General features: G+C 44.4%; 1 protein-coding gene across 15 annotated transcripts in view; it reads right to left on the minus strand.

Annotated features, from left to right (window-relative positions):
- Positions 1–7414: 7414 nt before the first annotated feature.
- The window catches only part of TPM1 (tropomyosin 1), a 42899-nt gene continuing 26958 nt past the window's right edge, over positions 7415–23355 (minus strand). For 7 of the 15 annotated variants that reach the window (XM_066592312.1, XM_066592311.1, XM_066592309.1 and 4 more), the window contains 3 exons: positions 20873–20935; positions 20714–20783; positions 7415–8810 (listed from right to left, as the gene is read on the minus strand). In XM_066592312.1, coding sequence (XP_066448409.1) covers positions 8728–8810; positions 20714–20783; positions 20873–20935 — 216 coding nt within the window. In that variant the 3' untranslated portion in view covers positions 7415–8727. Of the gene's footprint in view, positions 8811–14541; positions 14720–20156; positions 20240–20713; positions 20784–20872; positions 20936–23355 lie in introns of those variants that run through there. The other 8 variants (XM_066592310.1, XM_066592306.1, XM_066592308.1 and 5 more) reach the window with 2 other exon arrangements.

Below are 23355 nucleotides of genomic sequence, written 5' to 3' on the forward strand. Positions count from 1 at the left end.
TTTTTTAAAGAGAAAAATGTGTTCTGAAGTGACATTTGCAGAGCCCCTGAAGTACCCAGAACAGTAGACCACCTCGAAAGTGTCTTCTAATTTGGAAACTAGACCCCTCATTTTTGACCTCACAAATCAGTAGTGGTAGTTAATAGCGTTGAGCCATGAAAAGTTCTAGGTTTTCCAATAATACGTAAATTTAGCGGCAAACTTTAAATTTTCGAGAAGGGTAATAGAATGTAAAGCATTCCACAATTTGCTACCCAATTTCTCTCTAACAGGGTGTTGTGGAATTCAATGTTCCGTCAATATGCTGTGAGGCTCCAAATCAGAGGTGGTTATGGTGGCCGCCGTGAGAAAGCAATGAAACACAGAGATCAGGCCTGTGTCTAGAAGCAATCTGTGTTTATTCTGTACATTGTCATTTCTTATACAAAAAAAATAGGAGTATCAGTAGGCGTATCAGTGCAAAGGCTAGTGTTACAAAGTTCAATCTGTTATACTGAGGTCAAAGTACTAAGGTGGTGAATAATTGCGTTTTCTCAATATACATGGCTTCTTTTGTTGGAATGTAGACTGACTGTCTAGTACCTTGATTCTTTATCACAATCTACATTTTAATCACATGCCCTAGACAGCAGTTAATGATCGAAGCATTCCATTATCCTTTGATCATTGTAACGAGATTAACAAGATCTTGGAGACATGATGGACATTTAAGATTACACCTCTACGTAATGTAATTAAGTACTAACCTAAATGTACAAGCATTTATCAGAGCTTTTCATAGGACACAGAATAGAGTGTACAATTTAGGCCTAAAGCCTCCGGAAACGTGTATCAAAGATACATACATATATAAATTAATATGTTCATAACCCTCACACAGGGAAATGTGGCCCACATGTGGCTGTAAAATGCTGTTTAAGCACGTGGGAGAGCTCAGAAGGAAAGGGCAGTCATTGGGCTTTTGGAGCACAGATTTTGCTGGAATAATTTTTGGACGTCATATCACATTTGCAGAGCCCCTGTGTACCCAGAACAGTGGACCACCTCAAAAGTGACTTTTATTTTGGAAATTAGACCACTCAAGGAATTCATCACAAGGTATGATAAGTGACTCAGGTTGTTTGGATGGTAGGCAACATTTGGCCATGTAAATGAAAAATTATAATTTTTAAAAAAGAACCTATAGGTTTAGCTCCAATATTTTTATTTTCATGAAGGGCCATATGAGAAAGAGCACTACTAAATTCCCTACCCAATTTCTCCAGAGTACAGAAATGTGTCATCTGGACATTATCTGCTATTTGGATGCAGGGCTCAGAGGCAAAGAAGCGCAGATTTTCCTGGAATAATTTTTGGATACCGTGTCGCATTGGCTGAGGTAACAGGACCACCAATGGCAACCAATACACCTCTTTGACTAAGACCCCATTCTATTTTATTGTACATTTTATCTGTACGTTTTACTCCGGGTTTGGGGTTTCAAATACTGATGTAAACACTGACCAAATACACCATCTGAATGTGGCCTTATGGAGTCAAACAGGTTTTGTCATTGTGTCTTACATGTTATCCCGAAAAAATGTTGCTACCTTCGACACAGGTATGAACTCAGCCTTACGTTGCTACTTACCACTTACCTAATCATTGCCAACCATGTACACCCCTTCATAGCAACAGTATTCCCTAGTGGCAGTGGCCACTTACAGCAGGATAATGTGCCCGGCCACACTGCAAACATATTTCTGGAATGGTTTGAGTAACATGACAAAGAGTTCAAGGTGTTAACGTGGCCTGCAAATTACCCTGATCTTAGTCTTATCGAATATCTACCATATGTGGGCTGTGCTAGAGGAACAAATTCAATACGCCTTGTCATTTATATGACTTAGGGCAACCTCACACCAGCCTAATTTCATTGTGTATTACGCACACAATATATTCTTGAAATGGAGTCAAGGAAAGTACATTGACTTTCATTGATCCATTCACATTTGGGTATAATCATTGCGTACGAGTGGTAAAAACAAAAACACAACATGTTCTATTTTACCACGACACAGAGCCCTATTCTCTGAGGGGAGGGGAGGCAGGCGGGTGTAACAGACCGTTTACAATACAACAGATCCTCTAAGGTTATGACTAACTGGTGACTAAATAGGAACCCATTACTGCCTTCTTCTAGCCTGCTGTGCCACTAATCTATCATAGCACAGTTGCCTATAGGGGCACTGTTTTAGGACATGGATCCCGGCCGTCTCCAGTCCTCTTGCGTAGCATACACAGACTTTAGAATACATTGATATCTCCAGCTCCCTTGGGCAGGATTCCACAGCTGACTGATGAACAGTCACACCCATACTCATGATTAGCAATCTAGTCTATATAAATATCTCTCTTCCTAAGAGCCAGGCTTGAAGAAGGTGTCTGAGCACACAAATGCGTTGCCACCACCTCATACTAGTATGTTTATTCATTATTTTTAATTTTGTTTGTAGGGCTTTTCAGTCCGTAGGGTTGTAATAAAACACCTTTGGATATTTACACCACCACTGGGAGCACCGTTTATCATTGCCTACCAGATGGGATGTTGCATGTGTTCTTACTTAAGATTGCCCCTGTGAAGTTAATTACCCGCTTATGACCCACCCCTTGGAGCACTTTTTGTTTGTTTATTTCACATTGTGTCTACTTTGTTACCTTCCACCCACCCACATTGGATTTGGAATTTCCACTAACCCGCTCCTGTTTCTCAAATGTCCATGTGACCAGGTAGGATATGCATCGCTGTTAACATTAATCATTTCATTGCCTACCAGGACTCCAGGCATGGCGGCCCACCCACACCAGTAAGTCTGCCTTTTGTTAGAGCCATTGTCCTATGGATTCCAACCCCAGGAGAGCTGCCTTTGTTTAATTTTATTCTGCCTTAAGTTGATGCCATCAGTAGGCAAGGAGGGTATTAGCATTAGTGTATCTTGCCGCCACCAGGAAGTCCTAGTGGAGGAAAGATTGACAGGGAGGGCAACGCCCCCTGAACGTGATTGGCTGCGCAGCTTAGTTTCCTCAAGGTCCTGGAAGCAGACAATAATACTGCAGCTGGAAGTTCTTAAAGGGGTGGTCTCGCGAAACCAAGTGGGGGTATACACTTCCGTATGGCCATATTAATGCACTTTGTAATATACATCGTGCATTAAATATGAGCCATACAGAAGTTATTCCACTTACCTGCTCCGTTGCTAGCGTCCTCGTCTCCATGGTTCCGTCTAAATTCGCTGGCAGCTTGCTTTTTTAGACGCGCATGCGCAGTCCGGTCTTCTCCTTTCAGCACGAGCCGCTTCAGTGTGCTCCCCGCTACAGCTCTTCTGCGCATGCGCAGATGAGCTGTCACTGCTCGGGAGCGCGCTGGAGCGGCCATTCTGTACCTTCCTCTGTTAGAGGAAGGTGCAGAAACGGGAGCTGCCGTCCGGAGAAGCCGTCCAGCTGTCCTGCCGCCCAGGTAAGTGATGGGCCGGGGGGGGCTGCCGCTGCGCCGGGGGGGGGGGGGGGGGGGCTGTCGTCGCTGTCGCCGCTGTCGCAGTGATGCGCCGGGGGGGGGGGGGCGGCTGTCGCTGCGATGGGGGGGGTCTGTCGCTAGGCCGGGGGGGGGCTGTCGCTGCGATGGGGGGGTCTGTCGCTGCGATGGGGGGTCTGTCGCTAGGCCGGGGGGGGGGGGGGCTGTCGCTGCGATGGGGGGTCTGTCGCTAGGCCGGGGGGGGGGGCTGTCGCTGCGATGGGGGGTCTGTCGCTAGGCCGGGGGGGGGGGGCTGTCGCTGCGATGGGGGGTCTGTCGCTAGGCCGGGGGGGGGGCTGTCGCTGCGATGGGGGGTCTGTCGCTGCGATGGGGGGTCTGTCGCTAGGCCGGGGGGGGGGCTGTCGCTAGGCCGGGGGGGGGGCTGTCGCTAGGCCGGGGGGGGGGGGGGCTGTCGCTAGGCCGGGGGGGGGGGGGGGGCTGTCGCTAGGCCGGGGGGGGGGGGGGCTGTCGCTAGGCCGGGGGGGGGGGCTGTCGCTGCGATGGGGGGGCTGTCTCTAGGCCGGGGGGGGGGGCTGTCGCTGCGATGGGGGGGCTGTCGCTAGGCCGGGGGGAAAGTGATGGGTCGGGGGTGATGTTCACTGACAGGTGAAGGCCCCGGAGCCCAGCGCTGGGCTCCGGGGCCTTCACCTGGGCTGAGGGTCTAGCGCTGGGGAGCCGGGGGCTAGCGCCGGTTACCTGCTGCCTGGCGGTGGGTGACTGGTCGGCGGCTGCGGGGCGTCTGGTCGGCGGCGGCTGCGGGGCGTCCGGTTGCCATGGAGACACAGCTGGCAGCGTCTCGGGAGCGCGCACGTCGGGCTGCAGCGAGCGACGGGGAAAGAGCCGGCGGCCATCTTGGAGAAACTTTTATAAGTTGCTGAAACGCTGGAACGGTAAGTACAAACCAGCTAGGAAAGTCATTTACAGGGGGGCTTAGTAATGTATGCTTAATTAGGGGGATTGGGCAAAAAAAAAAAATCACTGCTTCCTCGAGACATCTCCTTTAAGTAAAGGACTGCGGACTGCACCTCTGTGCGTTGATGGCCACTGCTGCTGCTCAGGATTTTCCCTGCAGAAACCCTCATTCTCCGGCGGCGGAGCAAAAGCCGGCATCCCGCTCTGTATAGCCGAGTGCCTTGCCCATTACTTGCTGTGTAGGCTGCTTGCCGGCAGCGGTGCAGAAGCCGCTCCACTGCCCCTCGCCCCATGTGTTTGACATAGCAGTGCCAAGCAGGGAGAACAGAGTGCTGGCCCTCCCGTAACTCACACAGGCCGTGCAGACGTACAGCGGCACGGCCAGCGGCGCGATACTCCGTGCATCCCCAGCACACTGCATCACGACAGCAGAGAGCGTACAGCCACAGGGGGACAGTAACCTACCACATGCGGCGGCATAGAGCGGCAGGAGGCGGCGGCCTGGCAGGGCACTTCAGGGACCCAACTGTGTCCCCCAAAGCGACTGCCAAAACTCGCAGAACAGCGCCCACTGGACACCTACTACTGTGGGCTTACGGAGCTGCTACACGCTGTTTAAGGACCTCCAAGCTCCTTCCCAAATCCCCTCTCAAACCCCTACCTTCTGGTGGCGTCAAGAAACACTAATACCGGCAAGGGGAAAGGTTTGGGATAAATGATAGAAAACCAGGACCAGATTGAGTGACTGAAATGCCTTTTGGACATTATGTACTTAATTTGCATACTGCACACTTGGAGGAAGAAGAGATTGTGGGCATGGCAGCAGTATAAACTGACTTTAAAAAGCCATGTTTAGACTTGTCTTTGTGTCCCCTAAGGATTAGGATTGGTTTAGAAGTCCAGCGGGCGGTCCCAACATTTGACACCTGCATGCATATTTACATGGAGACCACTCACTGACTCCTAAACACAGAATGAGCAGGGATTTCTATGGAGAAAATGCAAACCCCATCTTTTCCTACAAAACTATATTAATCTGTTCCACTTCACCTGCTCTTACAATAAATTACACAGCATTTCCAAGCAGAGAGGTTTCCTATAAGGCCAGTTTCACACAGCATCTAGAATTACTTGACTCCTTTTACTAAAGTGCAGCTTTGCCAAAAGTTAGGTAAAAGTAAAGTGTCTAAATACATAGCCTTTTGGTTCATGACATGGATTTCTTTTGTTTTACTTTCACAGAAAAAAAAAAAAAAAAAAGTATGCATACCTGCAATTCTGGCATTGTACAATTTAATGGTGTCCACTAAGCAAGATTCATTTTTTTAGTTTTGTGGCAAATCTAAATATACTGTTTGAATGTTCAAGTCCTAATACATTTTTAAATAAAGTTAAGTCACTTGCATTATGTATTACCGCATATTGTACTTAATAAGTCTTGTGGCGGGCCTTAAAGGGGTTGTCCCGTGAAACAAAGTGGGGGTATACACTTCTGTATGGCCATATTAATGCACTTTGTAATGTACATCGTGCATTAATTATGAGCCATACAGAAGTTATTCACTTACCTGTTCCATTGCTAGCGTCCTCGTCTCCATGGTGCCGTCTAATTTTCAGCGTCTAATCGCCGGATTAGATGCGCTTGCGCAGTCCGGTCTTTTCTGAATGGGGCCGCTCGTGCCGGAGAGCGGCTCCTCGTAGCTCTGCCCCGTCACGTGCCGATTCCAGCCAATCAGGAGGCTGGAATCGGCAATGGACCGCACAGAAGACCTGCGGTCCACCGAGGGTGAAGATCCCGGCGGCCATCTTCACAAGGTAAGTCAGAAGTCGCCGGAGCACGGGGATTCGGGTAAGTACTGGACGGTTTGTTTTTTTTATGCCTGCATCGGGTTTGTCTCGCACCGAACGGGGGGGGCTATTGGAAAAAAAAACCCGTTTCGGCGCGGGACAACCCCTTTAATGGATACAATACAGGACTTAGTAGGTTTTGAATACATGGCATGTATGGAAACCTTCAGTACAACCCCAGCTACCATAGCAAACCATCCGCATCCCGAGATAATGACCAGTAGGCGGAGGGAGAGCGTCTGTCTCTCCAACAGCATAGATGCGGCGGTAAACAGGTACAGCCCGAATTCCAAAAGGATCTATACTTGCACTATCGCAGGTTGCTGCAATGCAGACAGAGCAGTTAGCTTCTAACTCAAGTTATTAGTTACGTCCCAGTAACATTACTAACCATTTTTTCACAAGCCCATGACAGCACCCATGAGACTGCCTCCCATTCAAACAGGATACCGAAACCACCTAGATCTCTAAAAAGCACAATACAGAAGGAATTACCAGTAATCAGTTGATCAGCCCACAACAGCAGTGCTAATCAATCTTGTTTCCCTTTTGTCCATGAGGGATTAAACTACATTAATATCTAGGTAGGTTGATAACCTAAATTACTGAAGGCCAACTGCTCATTGGATTGAAGAACACATTTTAATGACACTGATCTTGAGGAATCCAGGGAATTCTTTTCCCAACCTGCCCCATGCAGAGGCAACAGTAACTGAGGCGGTGAAGGGTGTTCCTGCCTTTAAAGAGATCTACTATGTTTCAACTTCCTTTTTAAATGGGAGGGCGATCTCACGGTTGCGGTCATAGGTTGCACCAGCTTCTCTGAATACCTGATACACACTGTACATTAGTATTCATTAGTCACTACACCTGCTTTGTGTAGCCAGTGCTGTCAACATGAGCAGTGCTGTTCAAGTCTTAATGCACTTGTAGCGACAGATGACTGAGGGGTTAAAAAAAAAAAAAGAATATTCTAGAGATCAAAAAAGTTGCCATTACATATTTTTTTTCTTTAAAATAAAAAAGTTGAGAATCTAGATCAAAAGAAAAATTGAACTGATGGAATCCAACACAAGCAGCAAAAGGTTAAGAAGACACAAAAAGTATAGAAAATTTCAAGTGTGCTTTTTATTTCATATTACAAGGTTTTACACTTTTGGTTCGAATCTAAAACTTGTGTAAAAATAAAACAAAAATAGAAGTGAGGCATTGCAAAGATTAAGTCCGTATTTATAGTTAACCTCTCCCAATTTTCAATTATTGTGGAATAGTTACATCTGCACTCTGTTAAAAAACATACAGGGGAGGAAGAATGCAGTTAGACCATATAAAAAGGAACAGGTTTGATTTTAAATTAGATACAATTTAAATAATCTAAAGTCTATAAACAACCATTGTACATTATAGCAGTAGATAATTGCAGATAACTCCATCTATAGTTATTGGGCATGCTTCATACTGCTTTTTGGAGTATATATTCACCACAATGTTCTAACTTTAACTTGTAAGGTACGTGTCTTTTCAAAGGTGGTGAAGAAGAAGCCAAAGGGCCTCTGTCAGCACTTTTGAGCACCATAAACTAAAGTTATGGTGCTCAAAAAGGTGAGGGAACAGAGAGTCTGGGGATCAGGTTTTATACTCACCTGGTCCCCTGTTCCCGCAAACTGGGCGCATGCACACCGCTGGACTCTTTAGACAGTTCTCTGCACACATTCCCATTCATCTATGAGATAGCAAGTACACAGAGCCATGTGAAAGTCAAGCTGTGAGCATGCCAAGTTGGTGAGGTCAATGCAGGAACAGGGGACAGTATAAACCACCCCAAACTGTTCCCTCACATTTGAGCACCAGAACAGTTTATACTGATCAAAGGTGCCAAAAGAGGCCCTTTAGCATAACCGTTAGGCAAACTGAAGTTTATGAACTGGCCCAAAGTTTTGCATTTGCCATATAATCTCACCGACTCCATATTCTTTAGTGTAAACACTAGTCCATGTGCTATAATAGATTTTTTTTACTCCAGTCTCCTAGCATGACCATACATTTTACAGAGGTACATGAATTTGGACCAGTTATTGGGATAAGTGACAATTGTGAGGAAAAAAGAAACTAGAACTGAATTTTAATAGTCAGGCACCCAAACAAACCGTTAAAAATAAAAACGTTTGGAAATGTTTTGGCCATTAACACATCACCCATACTTGGCACGATGGCTAACTGCATTCTAATCCATCCCTTCCCAGTTTAGAAGACCCCCAATTAGTCTTAAACTATTGTAAAAGGGAAGGAAGGGGGGAAATGTTTCCACTCCAATCCCTGCCCTGCTGTTTTTCTGTCAAAACTGCAATTGTAGGGGCTTCTTGTCAAGCAGTGTCTTCAGAAAACCAGATGTCACAGGTAAACGCCAGCAAATCGTTTTACATGTTGTTCAACTCTTGAAGTGTTTGGTCCAACATCTGATGCATATTTAAGTTCTCTTCTTTTGCATGCGCCACTTTTTCTGTGGTAAACAAAAAAACATGGAGAAATGAATAAAGTGATAATCTGAGGTTAAGATAGCCAACAGTCCGTAAAAATAATGTCAAGACAAAGCTAGAATACACAAATGTACTAATGTGGTTCTATACATTTGGTGTACATGCATTATTAAACACCCCAATTCATTTGCATGGACATTGCTTAAAAAGAAGCACTTCAACTAAATGCGGTTAGGGACAGGTTCTTTTGAAGTCAATGGTCTCCATGTGGTGACAATAGGGACCAAGTGGAATACAATTATGTACACAATTTTCAGGCATTAGTGTGGATCACAGATGCTAAACCCTATTAGATTTTTTTTATGTACCGGAAAAATCCTAAAAAAGGGTTAAAGATGGAGAAATTGAAAACTTCCCCATTCAGCGCTGCAGCCCTGGTTGATGCGGCATAGAACCTGAGAGGAGCGGTGGGCAGTTACATGCTGTTCATTGTGTACATAGCTGCCTGAGCGGTCACATGCACAATGAATGGCACGTGGCCACCCACCGGATGGGAAGCTGACCAGATAGGAGAGTATTCAATTTCTCTTCTCTTAACACTTTAGTTGTAAAAATCTACATTCACTAAATTGTGAAAAACATTTCTATATACACATACATATTCTCTTTTCAATGGTCTATTTAAGACTAGTTAAAACTGCAGTGTTACACCAAGTCAAATTGCTAATTATATTTCCATGCAATAAAATGAGATACATGTATAACAGGCACGGTTATACAGAAAACATGTAATGGACAATACAATCTGGAAGGACAAGTCATGTTACATGGGTTCCAAGTTAGTAACAGATTGCTTTGGATTAAAGCACATGTTTACCTATGCACACAATTCTATAGTTTATCCATTAGAACCTTCTCTTATATGGATCCAGTTTTACTATGTGTCTTCTACTCCAGAGCTACAGGCACAGTTATGGTTGCTGCTTCTGGAACCAATCAAAAGTCTGTCCATGAAAAACCTTAACTTCAGCGTTTTTATTTTTAAACGCTTTGATACCGCTGCGTTTTTTTCTATGGGACTTTCTAAAGCGCAAACTTGCGATTTTTGTGCAATGCGATTTTAACATTAGAAAGTCCCATTGGAAAAAAAAGCCACAATATTGCAGCGTAAAAAACAAAAAAAAACGACACTAGTGGGTAGAAGCCCTCACACGGCCTTCTTTAAAACCAAAGACCTGTGTGTCGTCACCTTTTTACAACTTGCCACCTATAATCCAGTGATCTTGCATATTGCATTTTGGACCACTTTCTCCCTAAAACCCTAACAGATCGATTACATCCAATAGCCATTAGTAGAACTGCGACTACAGCTCTGGAATATGCACTACTTAATGCAGCATTTGTGTGTGAGGACTAAGGTCCTAAAAAAGTAAACATATGCTTTATCATGTAAAGGTGAAATTCATGGAAACCGTGAAGCTGACAGTTATATTGTGGAAAACAAAAGGTGTTTCCAGGGTTTAAACCACCTTAGAGAAAGGCCATACATTTTTAAATCCCCTTGTATCATAAATTTTGCCTTTTTACATAAACTCAATACCCTAATATGAATTTCACCCCAATATCTGAACAAAACATGCTGTACAAGTTATTTTCACACCATATGATTAAAGTTATAGCCAATATGCACAAGTATTGGTTACACTGTTAAAATCACAAGCAAACCATGGCAGAAGTCAATACTATACCTTGTCTAGATGGAAACTGAACACGCTTACAGAGTCAAACTTACCACACAGTAACTCGTGTGACATGGCTTCAAGTCACCAAAGGGGCCATTTCTGTTAAGTCTAACTCCATGTGTTTAGACAACATGAGAAACTTGTACAATTTTCTTTTCATACACCGAAGCTGCAGCATACATGTCCTAAAGTGGGTAACTGTTCTTTAGATTGTGGGCAAAGTCTGCTCTAGGTTCACTGCACAAGTAGGTGAAGATGGTGCCGGGTCATTAATCCAAGAGTGGTCTACACTAGGATCAAGAAACCCAACTCTAACAGCTACAGAGTTCTGAAAGTTTGTAGTGGAGTTGTTAGCAATCACAACCAGACAGAGGTGAAATGCACTACCACTCCACCAGATTACCCTCATAGTGAGTGTCAGGTCCACTTCTGCCAGGTGTTGATGTCGGGCATGTTGTTGAAAAGCAGATCCAAGCCGATTGATTTTCTAGTTATGATTCACGTGAAGCAATACATTGTATCCATAGAACATGCCCCCCCATAAGGTGTGCACAGGCTTGGAGGCAACATTCTTACAATTCAGAATAGAGTAGTTTAAAAATTAGACTGAGCTTTTACATTAATGGCATGATCTTAACATACTGTCAGACATGTCTAGACAGATCAGACAGCAGCTTGGCTAAAGAACAATTGGACAGCAGTTCTTCTGGTTGTCAGTGACCAATGTGATTGAAACCATCTAAACATAACAGCTTGTAGTAGCAATCCAGAGACTTGACAGGTCAGTAGAGGCTGTGTTAGGGTGACTACCCACTAGAGTTTTTTTTCTGCTGCGAATATGCCGCTTTTTTTCCCCCCAGATGCCTATGGGACTTCCTAATGTTAAAAACGCAACGCAACTTTGCGTTTTTAACATTAGAAAGTCCCATTGACAATTGGAAAAAAAAAAAAACAGCATAGTCGCAGCTGAAAAAACAAACAAAAATGCTAGTGGGTAGTCACCCTTACGTGTCGCAATATACACTTTGTACATAAGGGGCTTTGTTTAAACAAGTTCATGCGAGCTGAGCAATTATGATTTCCTAAAGTACAACTCAAGTGTGATGCTGGGTCCCTACTGGGGCTGACTTGTAGCAGAAAGTCCGCAGCAGCCACCCCACTACAGATCAGCAGTGGAAAGCATGCATCAAAACCTGCACCATTTGGTGTGGATTTTGAGTCCGGTTTTATTGCGTATTCCTGTGCGGAATTCTCCCCCTCATTGAAGACAGGGGAAATCTGCAGCTGAAAGGATGATAAAGCTCACAGGTTACGGAATTGAATTCCACATGTCAATTTCCACTTTACTTTTGTTCAGATTTCTGCAGCATGGACGAGATCTTCAAAATCTCATCCACTTTGCTCCTACTGGAAATGCCACATTTCCGTGCAAAGTGTCCACATAGAAATCCCACCCTTCGCTAAACACGCTCTAGTGTGCATTCTGGGCTAGAAACTTGCTGAAGTCATAATTGCGATAGTTTGGCAGTCTGGCACAACAGTGATAATTGTTTGACTGTATGAATAAAAGGGGTGGGGTGAACACTGCAAAAGGATCATTTTGCTTTATTAAACCAAAATACACAAAACTTGAAAGGCCATTTAAAGGTGGCTTGTGGTGGTTTAAGAATTGATAGCCTATCCACAGGATGGGTCATCAATACATTGGCAGAGCAATTGCACTACTGAATAGAGCCATGTGCAGAAACAAAGCTCTGTACAAACTGCCACCAGTCTATTCATGACCTCCTGTGGATAGGACATCTGTAGTTTAAAAGATAGAAAACCTCTTTAGTCACTATACAAATGAGCATAGGAATTATGTCCTACTGTTAATTCAGTTTCCACGAGTCAATCATGACAGCACAACTGTTTAAGTAGAGGTGCTGTCATGACAGATGTGGAAATTGTTATGCAACCATAACCCTTTCCAATCCACTGTCTGACGTCTGCCTACATTCTAATTGAATCTTGTACAGCTCCAGTGTCAGAAAACATCTGACAGGGTATTCTTACTGTCTATTGCCAGCCACTCTGTCTGAGCCTCTGTAGAAACAGTGGCTTTAGCCAACATATAGCACTGAAAAACAGGAAAAAAAAAAACACTTTAAGGCCTCCTTCCCACGAGCGTGACGGGCTCCGCAGCGTAATATTCCGCTGTGAAGCCCGTCACGGCGCCCCCCAGAGCCCCTATACTTACCTGCGGGAGATAGCGTGAAATCGCTTCCCCGCCCACCACCGCCGCGTCACCGCTCGTCACCGCTCGTCACCGCCCACCGCTCTCGCGTCACCAGCCGTGTCACGTGACGCGGCCGGACCGCGTCATTTGGCGTCATATGACGCTCGGCGGTGGGCGGGAAAGCGTTTTTTCACGCTATCTCCCGCTGGTTACAGCGGGAGATAGCGTGAATGGACGGCTTCCATTGACTGCAATGGAAGCCGTCAGTGCGTACAGCCCGTCCTCACCCGCAGAAAATAGAGCATGCTGCGGGTGAGGACGGGAGAAATCGCGGTGCGTAATTCCGCGGTGGAATTACGCATCGTGAGCATGGAGCTATTAGGTTCAATAGAACCTAATAGCTGCGTGCAACGCAGCGGATTTTCGCCGCGTATTACGCGGCGGAAATCCGTTCGTGGGAAGGAGGCCTTAGGAAACAGTCTCCAAAACTGAATTGGAAAGGGTTAATATACTTGGGAAGAATTTGAACAGGAGTCATATGCCAGTCTTAATCTAAAACGCTATGAAGTGAAATGTGGCAAGTTAAGAAATGTATACCTTTAGAGTTGGGGCATTTTTGGCCATCCTATGAGTAAGAAAGTCAGTCTAGACCAGCTACGAGTTGGCATATATTATAGTAGATTTGTTAGGTGGCCTATACCTGTTCTAAAAAGCCACACCAATTTATATTTAAAGGGTGGTAGCAACAGAAACAGGCCAAAGTCATCAGCTTTCTTATATCAGAATTCTGGCTCACTGCCCTCATTAAATCCTTTGTTTTAATGCCTTGCCATTTTTAATTCAGTTTGCTGTGAGTGAATGAATGAATACACTAGATACATTTATAGGCTGCTAAAGGGGATGTATGCTCAAAGCAAACATTTGACTGCATTAAGTCAGTCAGTGTCATCCATACATCCTATTGCTTTTAATGGGAACTCCTGCTTTCATGTATATGGTATGGACCTTTCCCACATTTGAAATATGGATTTGCCCACTTATGCAGATCCAGGGTAAAAACCGTACAATAAGTGGTATTCCAGGACTTAATGTAACAGAATGGTACAAAAAAAAAACAAAAAACAAACAGTCACTCATCTAATCCAGCGGCTCCCCACCCAACGCAGACGATCCAGTCCCTGACACTCAGAACTCCTTACTAGCTGTTCATTGTGCTACAAAGCACAGACTTCAGCAGCCGTGGAAGAATTACCGCTGAAACCCTTACTGGGTGAGCACTCACACGCACAACATGGTAAGTGACTGCAGCGGCTTGTATCCTGAGCAGCACCAGGGCTTCAGCATTGGGCAGGGAGCTGCTAGAGTAGGAGAGCATCTATTTTTCACCATTCAACTGCTGCAAAAAAAAAAAGGTTTCTGTACCCTGCCTGGCTGACTTACTGCAGACTAGGCCAAATGTGGATATCACCGCTGTAACTGAATGAAAAGGATGGACAACCATGACAGCAAGTATTCTGCAGTCAAGAGGATTAGCCAAGCCATAAATGACCACAGAAAGTCACTACATTTTAACACATCTTGGTTCTTGCCGGTATGTACTCGTGTAAAAAAAAAAAAAATCTATTTTTCAACTGATGGAACAATCACATAAGGCCAACATCACATTAATAAATGGCTGTGTAGGTCATGTATAAGACACATACAGAGATGTCCTACAACTGTCAAAAGTACAGATTTGCAGTTTTATTAAAGGTTCACTTAAGGCATTCAATAAATAAAGCAGGACAGTGGAGAGAAAATACACAGTGGGTCTTTTATTTTACAGAGTGTCTGTACAGCAGAAAAGTAACTGGAAGATTACTACAGAAAGATGGATTTAAGAGTTCCCAGATGAGACTAGAATAGGACAGCATAGAAAGGTGTATCCAGCCCAGGTAGAATAAAGATGACCAGATGAAGCAGAGCACTTTATCTGTATAGAGAGGGAAAAGAAAATGAGACTGAAGAGAAAGAAAAGAAAACAAAAAAAAGTGATAACAGTTAGGCCTTGTTCACACAGCAGTGTTCATTCCTTTTTTGGCTAAAAAGGCATGGATTCCAGAGAAAAAGTAATATTTCACATGTCTCCATTTAAGATCCACTCCTGACTTTAGCCAAGAACACGAGCTGGGTGAACCGGACCTGAAGAGCATTTGCAGAACAGAGGGAAGCAGGAGCACAGCCAGACTTGTAGTGGTTAAGAGAAAAAAGCTCCCCTCCCCCCCTTCCCCACAAAAAAAATATATCTGTAGAGAAAATATCCATTGCATGCTATACCCAAGTTAGTACATTTGTGTGGCTACTGTACATTTTCAGTGCATAGAAAAATCATTTATGACGTGTATGCCAAGCTGCATCCTACATGGTGCTACATAATACACAAACTATAGAGCCACCACTAAATGTTGCCCTGACTGGTTCAGTAGGATTCCTATGCTTCCTTGACCTCCAGCATGGTGGATCAGTACACATAGCTTTTTAGATTGATGTAATGTGAACTAGAATGAGGGCAACAAGCAATTTGACAAGTAGAATGACCTGAAAATTCTGATGTATTGCTTCCATTTACAGAGGAATTACCACATCCTCATGTCAGTGCAAAGAGCTGCATAGTTCTGCCACCAAGGAACTGCTGAGGACCAACTTGACACAAAGTACTGGGAGCCAAATGCAAGTGCAGCCCATATGGGGGAAGGAATAAACATACATTGTGGAGAGTCAGTGGGGCCATATCTGCAAAGCTATGCAGAGTCCTGCTGGCATGAAAACATGACAGATCCAGTTGATAGATGAAACAGACCTTTTGAGGAACATGCATGGCACCTATGTATTGCCAATGATTAGGCTAGTTCGCCTTTAAGCTCTATGGACTTTAAATCTGGCAACACAGTTGGTACTGCTAGTAGACTGCTCAGTGGTTTTAAATTTCTCATCATTTATGACCTTTGAAGCAGATCCCAATAAAAAGCAGGGAAGGGAAAGTCTACAGCTTTTTTTTAAAACCATAACCATAGGGAGTAGTTTAGAGAAAAAAAAAAAAAAAAAAAAAACACAAAAAGACTTTGGAATTTCCTCAGCATTTACAAGACGAGATTTCTACAGTATTTACACTGTGTGAATCAGCCCTTATAATTAAGATTTAGGAATAGATACATCCATGTAATCGGTTTCAGGCTGCATCTACTAGCTTGAACAAGTCAGCCTTTTCTTTCAAAGTGATAATTTAATTTGGAGAGGAGTTGATGTAGTCACAGCCCCTTGTCTGCAATTTGACACAAGCTGGCTTGTGAGGCTTTCCTGCAATGTACACTAGTGAATAAAACTAAGAGGCACCCATACACCTTCAACAGCAGTCAGCCAAACACTTGGTCAGCTGACTGTTATTCTTCCCAACTAAGATTGCCAGCTAGTCCTGCCAAGTCAGTGGGGTAGTACAACTTTGCTCCAGTGCGTATGGGCACTTTAATCAGTTCAGAAGATTTATTCATGCTGTAAAAGGAGATTGTATGCTAGCATGTCACTAGTTCTTTGCATCGTTTTGGATGCCAGCCATTATCCAAATAAAGGCTCATCTATTTCTCTGAAACGCATGTGAGCCAAGTTAAGTGCTAGACACAGTTGACTATAGCAGGGATGGAAAAACTTAGGCCATCATAGGAATGCAGTGTTCTACTCTCTAGGATACATCCTTAGAGTACTTTAAATGGTCTGGATGTGCATTATTTTGACTTCTTTCTATTTGGGGGCTTTCTGGCTATCCCAGCATACCTAAGAGAGAAGCCACTGCCAGAGTCAGGAGTTAGTTGTTTTTTCACTTTTTTCAGCATATTATACATAAAAATGACCAAAAAATATAAAAGCCAAACAAAATGCGGCTGCCCTTAAAGGGAGCTTCAGCAGTTGTCACTGCAAAACTGCTGCCATAAAGAGAAAAAAAAACAAAAAAAAAACAAACACCTTTCATTGCCCTCAGCACAACTGCAAGTGCTTTGGTTGGTGTTCTTCAAATGCTCCCAGTCCAATCAGCTACCTCACAGCTCTGATAGCCGCAGTGGTCTCCAGGTTGAGATAGCTGTCAGCTGTGGAGCAGCTCAGTGGACAGCATTTCAGGAAGGTCCACCTCCAGAGCACTTGGGGCTGCACACTTCATGGAATAAAAGTAGATTTTAAAAATCTACTCCTTTTAAGTCATCTGGTTATGCAGTTTGGATCCGGAGTGATTTTCAGTAAAGGTATGTATGTAGCATTTACTTTAGATATGCACAATCCAAAAAAGTGGTAAAAGTATTACATTTTTGTGGAGTTTTCCCAACTGGGGCATAATTGTAATGATTGCTGCCAGAATTTTAGTCCAGTCAATCTAGACTTTCAGCTTTTCTTTTGAGAAAGCTATAGTTCGTAGTAAGTCTTGTACTTGCTTGTTGCCTTATAGGCATCATCGGGTCACAATTTTTGCTGCGCAAACAAAGTGCAATTCACTCTTTAGGTAGATTATGATCATTTTATTATTTTCTCATGTTCTTTTCTAATCCCATAAGGAAGCCTATGGAAATGCATAAAAAAAGCCATAGCGCATGTTGTGGATCCAGAAAACTCATCAACAGGAATAAAATGCCCAAAACACTGCCTTTTTCTAAAAACTAACAGTACGCTGAATGGGATTTTAGTGATTGTCACTAGAAATAGTTCAGAAGCCCCCAAACTGAGTGCTGAAAGCATTTTAAGTGCTTTTACCATTTGAGTGCAGTTTTAAAAAAGGTATGAAAAGTTTTTAATTTTTAAAGTGTAATGCACTTATAGGATTTTTAATGGCTTTTAAAAGGCTTTTATGGCACATTTGTCTTTCATATCTCATTTGTTTATCCGCTAGTTTCCTCTTTGAATTATATGGTAATTAAACCTTAGAAAATGCCACCAAGAAGAAAAAAAAAAAGATGCATTGCACCGTTTAGAAGTGCAATAAAAAAAAAAAGAGGTCTATGGGAACAAAGTTACTAAAAACAACTTTGAGAGCATACTAGGTTTTCAGAAAAACACATTCTATGCAATGTGTTTTACATTAACAGCCTTTAAAGGGGCTGACCCCAATTAAAAAAGCATGGCTACCTTCTTCCAGAAACGTGTGGTGCCTGGCTCGGCTCCATTGAGGTAAGTGGGACTGAGCTGCAATACCAGGCACAACCTATGGGCAGGTGCGATTCTGTTTTTTTGGAAGATAATCTTGTTTTTCTAATTCTGGACAATTCCATTAAGGGTGAATGGCCACAGATTTTTACCACATTTCCTACGGCAGAAATCCACACATGAATTCCTCATCTATTAGGTTCTATTGAACCTAATAGCTTTCTGCCTGCCAATGCTCACATGAGGAAAACTACCATGGATTTCTGCAGCGGGAAATAATCCCAGCATGTTCTATTTGCTGCGGATTTACGCCACAGGAGGTCTTCATTAATATAGCCTTAATGGAGACCGTGGAAATCTGCGATCACCAGCAGGCACTTTGTTTTTAATCGCGGTACTCCCGCAGCATATCCCGCAACGCTTGTGGGCATGAGCCCTAAAGCAACATCAGGGTACATAAAAATGCCACATAACATGTCATTTCCCAAGGGTGAAGCCAGCCTCAGGGCAAAGGCACAGCTGTATTTTAAGGCCATGCGCTGTGTTTCCCATGGACACCACAGCCCTATTATAACCCATGAGCCCAGTCAAATGCACCTTTATCAGGTTTATCAATGGCATGTTCTATTGTCATCTGCTTGCATGGAGAACTCTACATGCAATGAGCTGGGTGGATGTAGATAGCACATGAACAATCTGTGTGCTGCCCTATCAGGTGCAAGTTGCACCCAAAAATTTCTGCACCCCATTATGGCTGTGTGCCCTTGGCTTGAAGATAATTTTTATGGCACTGAAATGGATAGGTAAATGTATATTAGAGTCATTAGTTTTCCTCCCTGGAAGAAAAGACATGTAATCTGCATGTAATGGCTCCATCCCAATTTTTGTGTTTACATCACAGAAGACATCACAAAAGCAAATCGTTCTATACAGTAAATATAAGATCTGTTCCTTGGGTAATTTATACTATACTCATTTTGCCTACAGTTAGCTGTTTTGCAATTTCATCATAGAATATGCAGCTTAAACTGGCATTAAAGGGTATTAATGTACTTCATTTTGGATTACTAAGTGGCTACTAGTATTCCTAAGACAATGGATGCACATATGTCTTAAATAAATGGTTACCATTAATCTGCACAGAAGCGGGCTCTATGGCCATCTATATTACGTAGTATGCAGACTGACGTGGCAAGCTATAAAGTCATCTACACATAAGGAAGCCATGAACGTCAGCTCATAATATACATTTCTGCTGACAAAATAAAGGCTTGACAACTTCCAAGGAGAATCATGATACACATTCCAGAATAGCCAGATAAAAGTGGATTTGAACATTTCAAATAGTAGGATGTATAGCTCTCCAACTTTAAAGAATTTGTACTGAAAAGTGTAACAATGTTCTAAATTTTGCAGAAATTGGAACTTTATGTAAACCATTTAGCCAAATCCTTTAAGATTTTTAAATCCTCATCTGCAGGCATTAAATTCTTGCCTAGATCCTTTAGGTTCTGCCCCTACAAGGGTATGCAGTGCACACCATTTACATACATCATTGTTGTATTGGAAGGAGCCATTGGAGTTTGCAGGATTACATTAGTTAATGCAGCTCTGCTGTGTTCCAAGTTAGTATGCAGTGATAGATAAAATTTTTATAAAACAAACAAGTAATGATAAAAAGCAGGAAGTTTACATCTGTTTAACACTGGCTTTCAGACATGTTTAAGAATAAATGGAGTCTCAAGACAGAGTGGTCAAAGCATTCAACTTTTCTCTGGATCCTGCGACTCAAGTCAACCATGTGGCTTTTTTTGCATCGTTTTTTGTACCTACTGTGTTTCCCCCAAAATAAGACCGTGTATTATATTAATTTTTGCTCAAAAAGATTAAACTTTTTTACATATATAGCTGCCTGGACACTATTTAAATTGACTTTTTTTTAAAGCAGCACTTAATTTTGGAGTAGGGCTTATATTTCAAGCATCCTCAAAAAGCCTGAAAAATCATTTTGCATCCGCAAAAATCCTGGAAAATTATGCTATGTCTTATTTTCAGGGAAACAGGGTAGTATCTATGTTTATATACACCACAATAAGATACACCAAACTAAGATGCCAGTTGTTTAAACAGAGGTATAAAGCAAGCAAGAAATGAGCAAAGAAAAAAAAAATGAGGGTAGGATGTGAGTTTTATTAGGCATGCAAAGAGGGTAAGAAAATAAGTGAAGAAAACATAGAAAGGGGAATTTACATTGAAGTCATGTCATTGAGGGCGTGATCCAGTTCTTCACTGACTGCTTTGTACTTCAGTTTCTGGGCATACAGTTCATCTGCTCAGAGTGAAGGTTGAGATTGAAGGGGAAAAACAAGTGGGTGGACAGAAATTGACAGAACATAAGGAATTGTGGTGGAAGGGGGAAAAAAAAATTGGAAAAATGAAGGGAGGGTGAGGAGGGAACAGACAAGGGAAAGGGTGGAAGAGTCCAGTGTTGACAACCACCATCCAGGAACAGGATGAAGCAGCAGACAGCGTGGTAGACAAGCAGTGAAGGGCCCGGCATGGCAAAAAACAAATTATGCATGAATAAAAAGGAGAAAAGAAAGACAGATTAGCAGTAGAAAGAGGGCAACATTACCAATGGCCAAGGATATATTGATAGGCCAAGAAAAACAAATGTTTTATATCCATTACAAATCTCACTTCTATTCACATGTATATTTTGATATAAAAATTTATATAAAATAGTCTCAGTTCAAGTGTGAATACAAGAGCACAGTGAATATGAAACAATAAGACCTCGTACCTTCTAAGTCATCAATGGTCTTTTCCAACTTGGCTACTGTCCTTTCTGCAAACTCAGCACGTGTCTCAGACTGAAGGACAATAGAAACATGAGTTACTAGTCTACTAGTTGCTTGCGGGACTAATTATGAACTGTGAAAGGCACAGTAGCAGAACTTGCCTCCTTCAGTTTGTCTGTAAGAACCTTGATTTCCTCCTCATATTTGTCCTCTTTCTGGGAGTACTGTGAACAGAAACAGAAGCCTGTTTAGTAGACAGACCAAGTTTTAGGCACCAGCTGCTGAGTACACATGGAGAATATGGCCAACAGGTACCAAGGATAACTAAAACCAAAGATACACGTATTCACACACGTAGGGCAGTCAACACCAGTACTGGTGTATCTTGTCTCCACCGGAACTATGGGGGGAGACATGGATCAGTCCTGGTGGACTTCTAGGGAACGCCACCAGCTGGCGATTGGCTACCTCCCCTTCCTCCACAGACGCAAGCAGACACCTCAACCCGGCATTGTGGCATATACGGTCCCTGCTGGGCTCCCATTGCTGCTGCTAGTGCAGTTGGTAGCCACGCTGTGAGTGTTGCCGTGGTAGCGTGCCATCTCTGCTCTGGCCAAAGCGGTCAGTCTCCCCCCAGCTGCCTGCCATCTCTCCTACCGACCTTGCTGTCAATCCTTCCCCATGTCCCCCCACAGGGTTTCATCATCTCTCCTCCAGGCTCCTGTCACTCAACCCCCTCCCCCCCCCCCCCCCCCCATCTTCGCTCTAATCACTGCTCCTGTAGTCCTCTGCCGGTTACGCCGACAGTGCCGTCACATGGCTAGGTGGATGAAGCCTCCACCGCTGAAGCAGTCACCGCATTTACATGCATGGAGGCAAGCGGCAGATCAGCTCCACTCCCGTCCCCCGCTGTCACTCTCACCGGTGGCCTCCCATCTGCGCTGCAATTTCTCCTCCCGTCAGCTGGCCCCGCTCTGTCTCCCCGTCCCCCGCAGTTCTCAGCAGCCGTCAAGGCAGCCAGTCGCCAGCTGTGGGAGTTCCCTATGTTCCGGTGGAGACAAGATGCACCAGTACAGTCAACACCCAGCACCATGTACAGCAGGTGTATGCTCCTCATTTGGTGTTCTTAATAGTTATCCTGAGTAACTAATTCAGTAAGTGCAAGTTACAAAGATTACCAGAGGAAATACATAGAAGTAAAAATAGTCAGAGGCAATGTTATAAGATTACACCACAAAGACAAAAAACAAATGTTTCATCTAAATTTGATCAAAGCATATCTGTAGAGTTGATATGTACTTGGCAGAAAACGGACGATTCAGCATGTCAGAAAGCTACATTTGCTTTGCTTAATAATTTGCATCCCTGGCTTCTCTAAACAAAATGTTTTCACAGGCAAGGTAGATGCATTGAAAACTTGGAAGAGCGAAAACCCAAGGTGTGTAAAGACACCCCAGGTTTAGTAAACAGGAAGATATATTTCCTGCTAATTTAAAGGTCTCTGGGGGTGGGGGAGGGGGGAGCTACCAGCATTACCTGGTGCTCTAGTATAGAAAAGGGGGTCAGTGGTCAGCTCCTATTACACCTAGTATCAGTTAACAATGGTGCAAGAAAACAACTTCATATAATGTGCACCTCATATAGCATAGCAACTTGCCCCCCCTTCCAGTCATACAGCTCAGCCACACGCACCCCCCCCCCTTCCAGTCATACAGCTCAGCCACACGCACCCCCCCCCTTCCAGTCATACAGCTCAGCCACACGCACCCCCCCCTTCCAGTCATACAGCTCAGCCACACGCACCCCCCCCCTTCCAGTCATACAGCTCAGCCACACGCACCCCCCCCCTTCCAGTCATACAGCTCAGCCACACGCACCCCCCCCCTTCCAGTCATACAGCTCAGCCACACGCACCCCCCCCTTCCAGTCATACAGCTCAGCCACACGCACCCCCCCCCCTTCCAGTCATACAGCTCAGCCACACGCACCCCCCCCCCTTCCAGTCATACAGCTCAGCCACACGCACCCCCCCCCCTTCCAGTCATACAGCTCAGCCACACGCACCCCCCCCCCCTTCCAGTCATACAGCTCAGCCACACGCACCCCCCCCCTTCCAGTCACACAGCTCAGCCACACGCACCCCCCCCCCTTCCAGTCATACAGCTCAGCCACACGCACCCCCCCCCCTTCCAGTCATACAGCTCAGCCACACGCACCCCCCCCCCTTCCAGTCATACAGCTCAGCCACACGCACCCCCCCCCTTCCAGTCATACAGCTCAGCCACACGCACCCCCCCCTTCCAGTCATACAGCTCAGCCACACGCACCCCCCCCTTCCAGTCATACAGCTCAGCCACACGCACCCCCCCCTTCCAGTCATACAGCTCAGCCACACGCACCCCCCCCTTCCAGTCATACAGCTCAGCCACACGCACCCCCCCCCTTCCAGTCATACAGCTCAGCCACACGCACCCCCCCCCATTCCAGTCATACAGCTCAGCCACACGCACCCCCCCCCCCCATTCCAGTCATACAGCTCAGCCACACGCACCCCCGCCCATTCCAGTCATACAGCTCAGCCACACGCACCCCCCCCCATTCCAGTCATACAGCTCAGCCACACGCACCCCCCCCATTCCAGTCA

Source organism: Eleutherodactylus coqui, chromosome 2, assembly GCF_035609145.1.
Source record: "Eleutherodactylus coqui strain aEleCoq1 chromosome 2, aEleCoq1.hap1, whole genome shotgun sequence".
Lineage (NCBI taxonomy): Eukaryota > Metazoa > Chordata > Amphibia > Anura > Eleutherodactylidae > Eleutherodactylus > Eleutherodactylus coqui.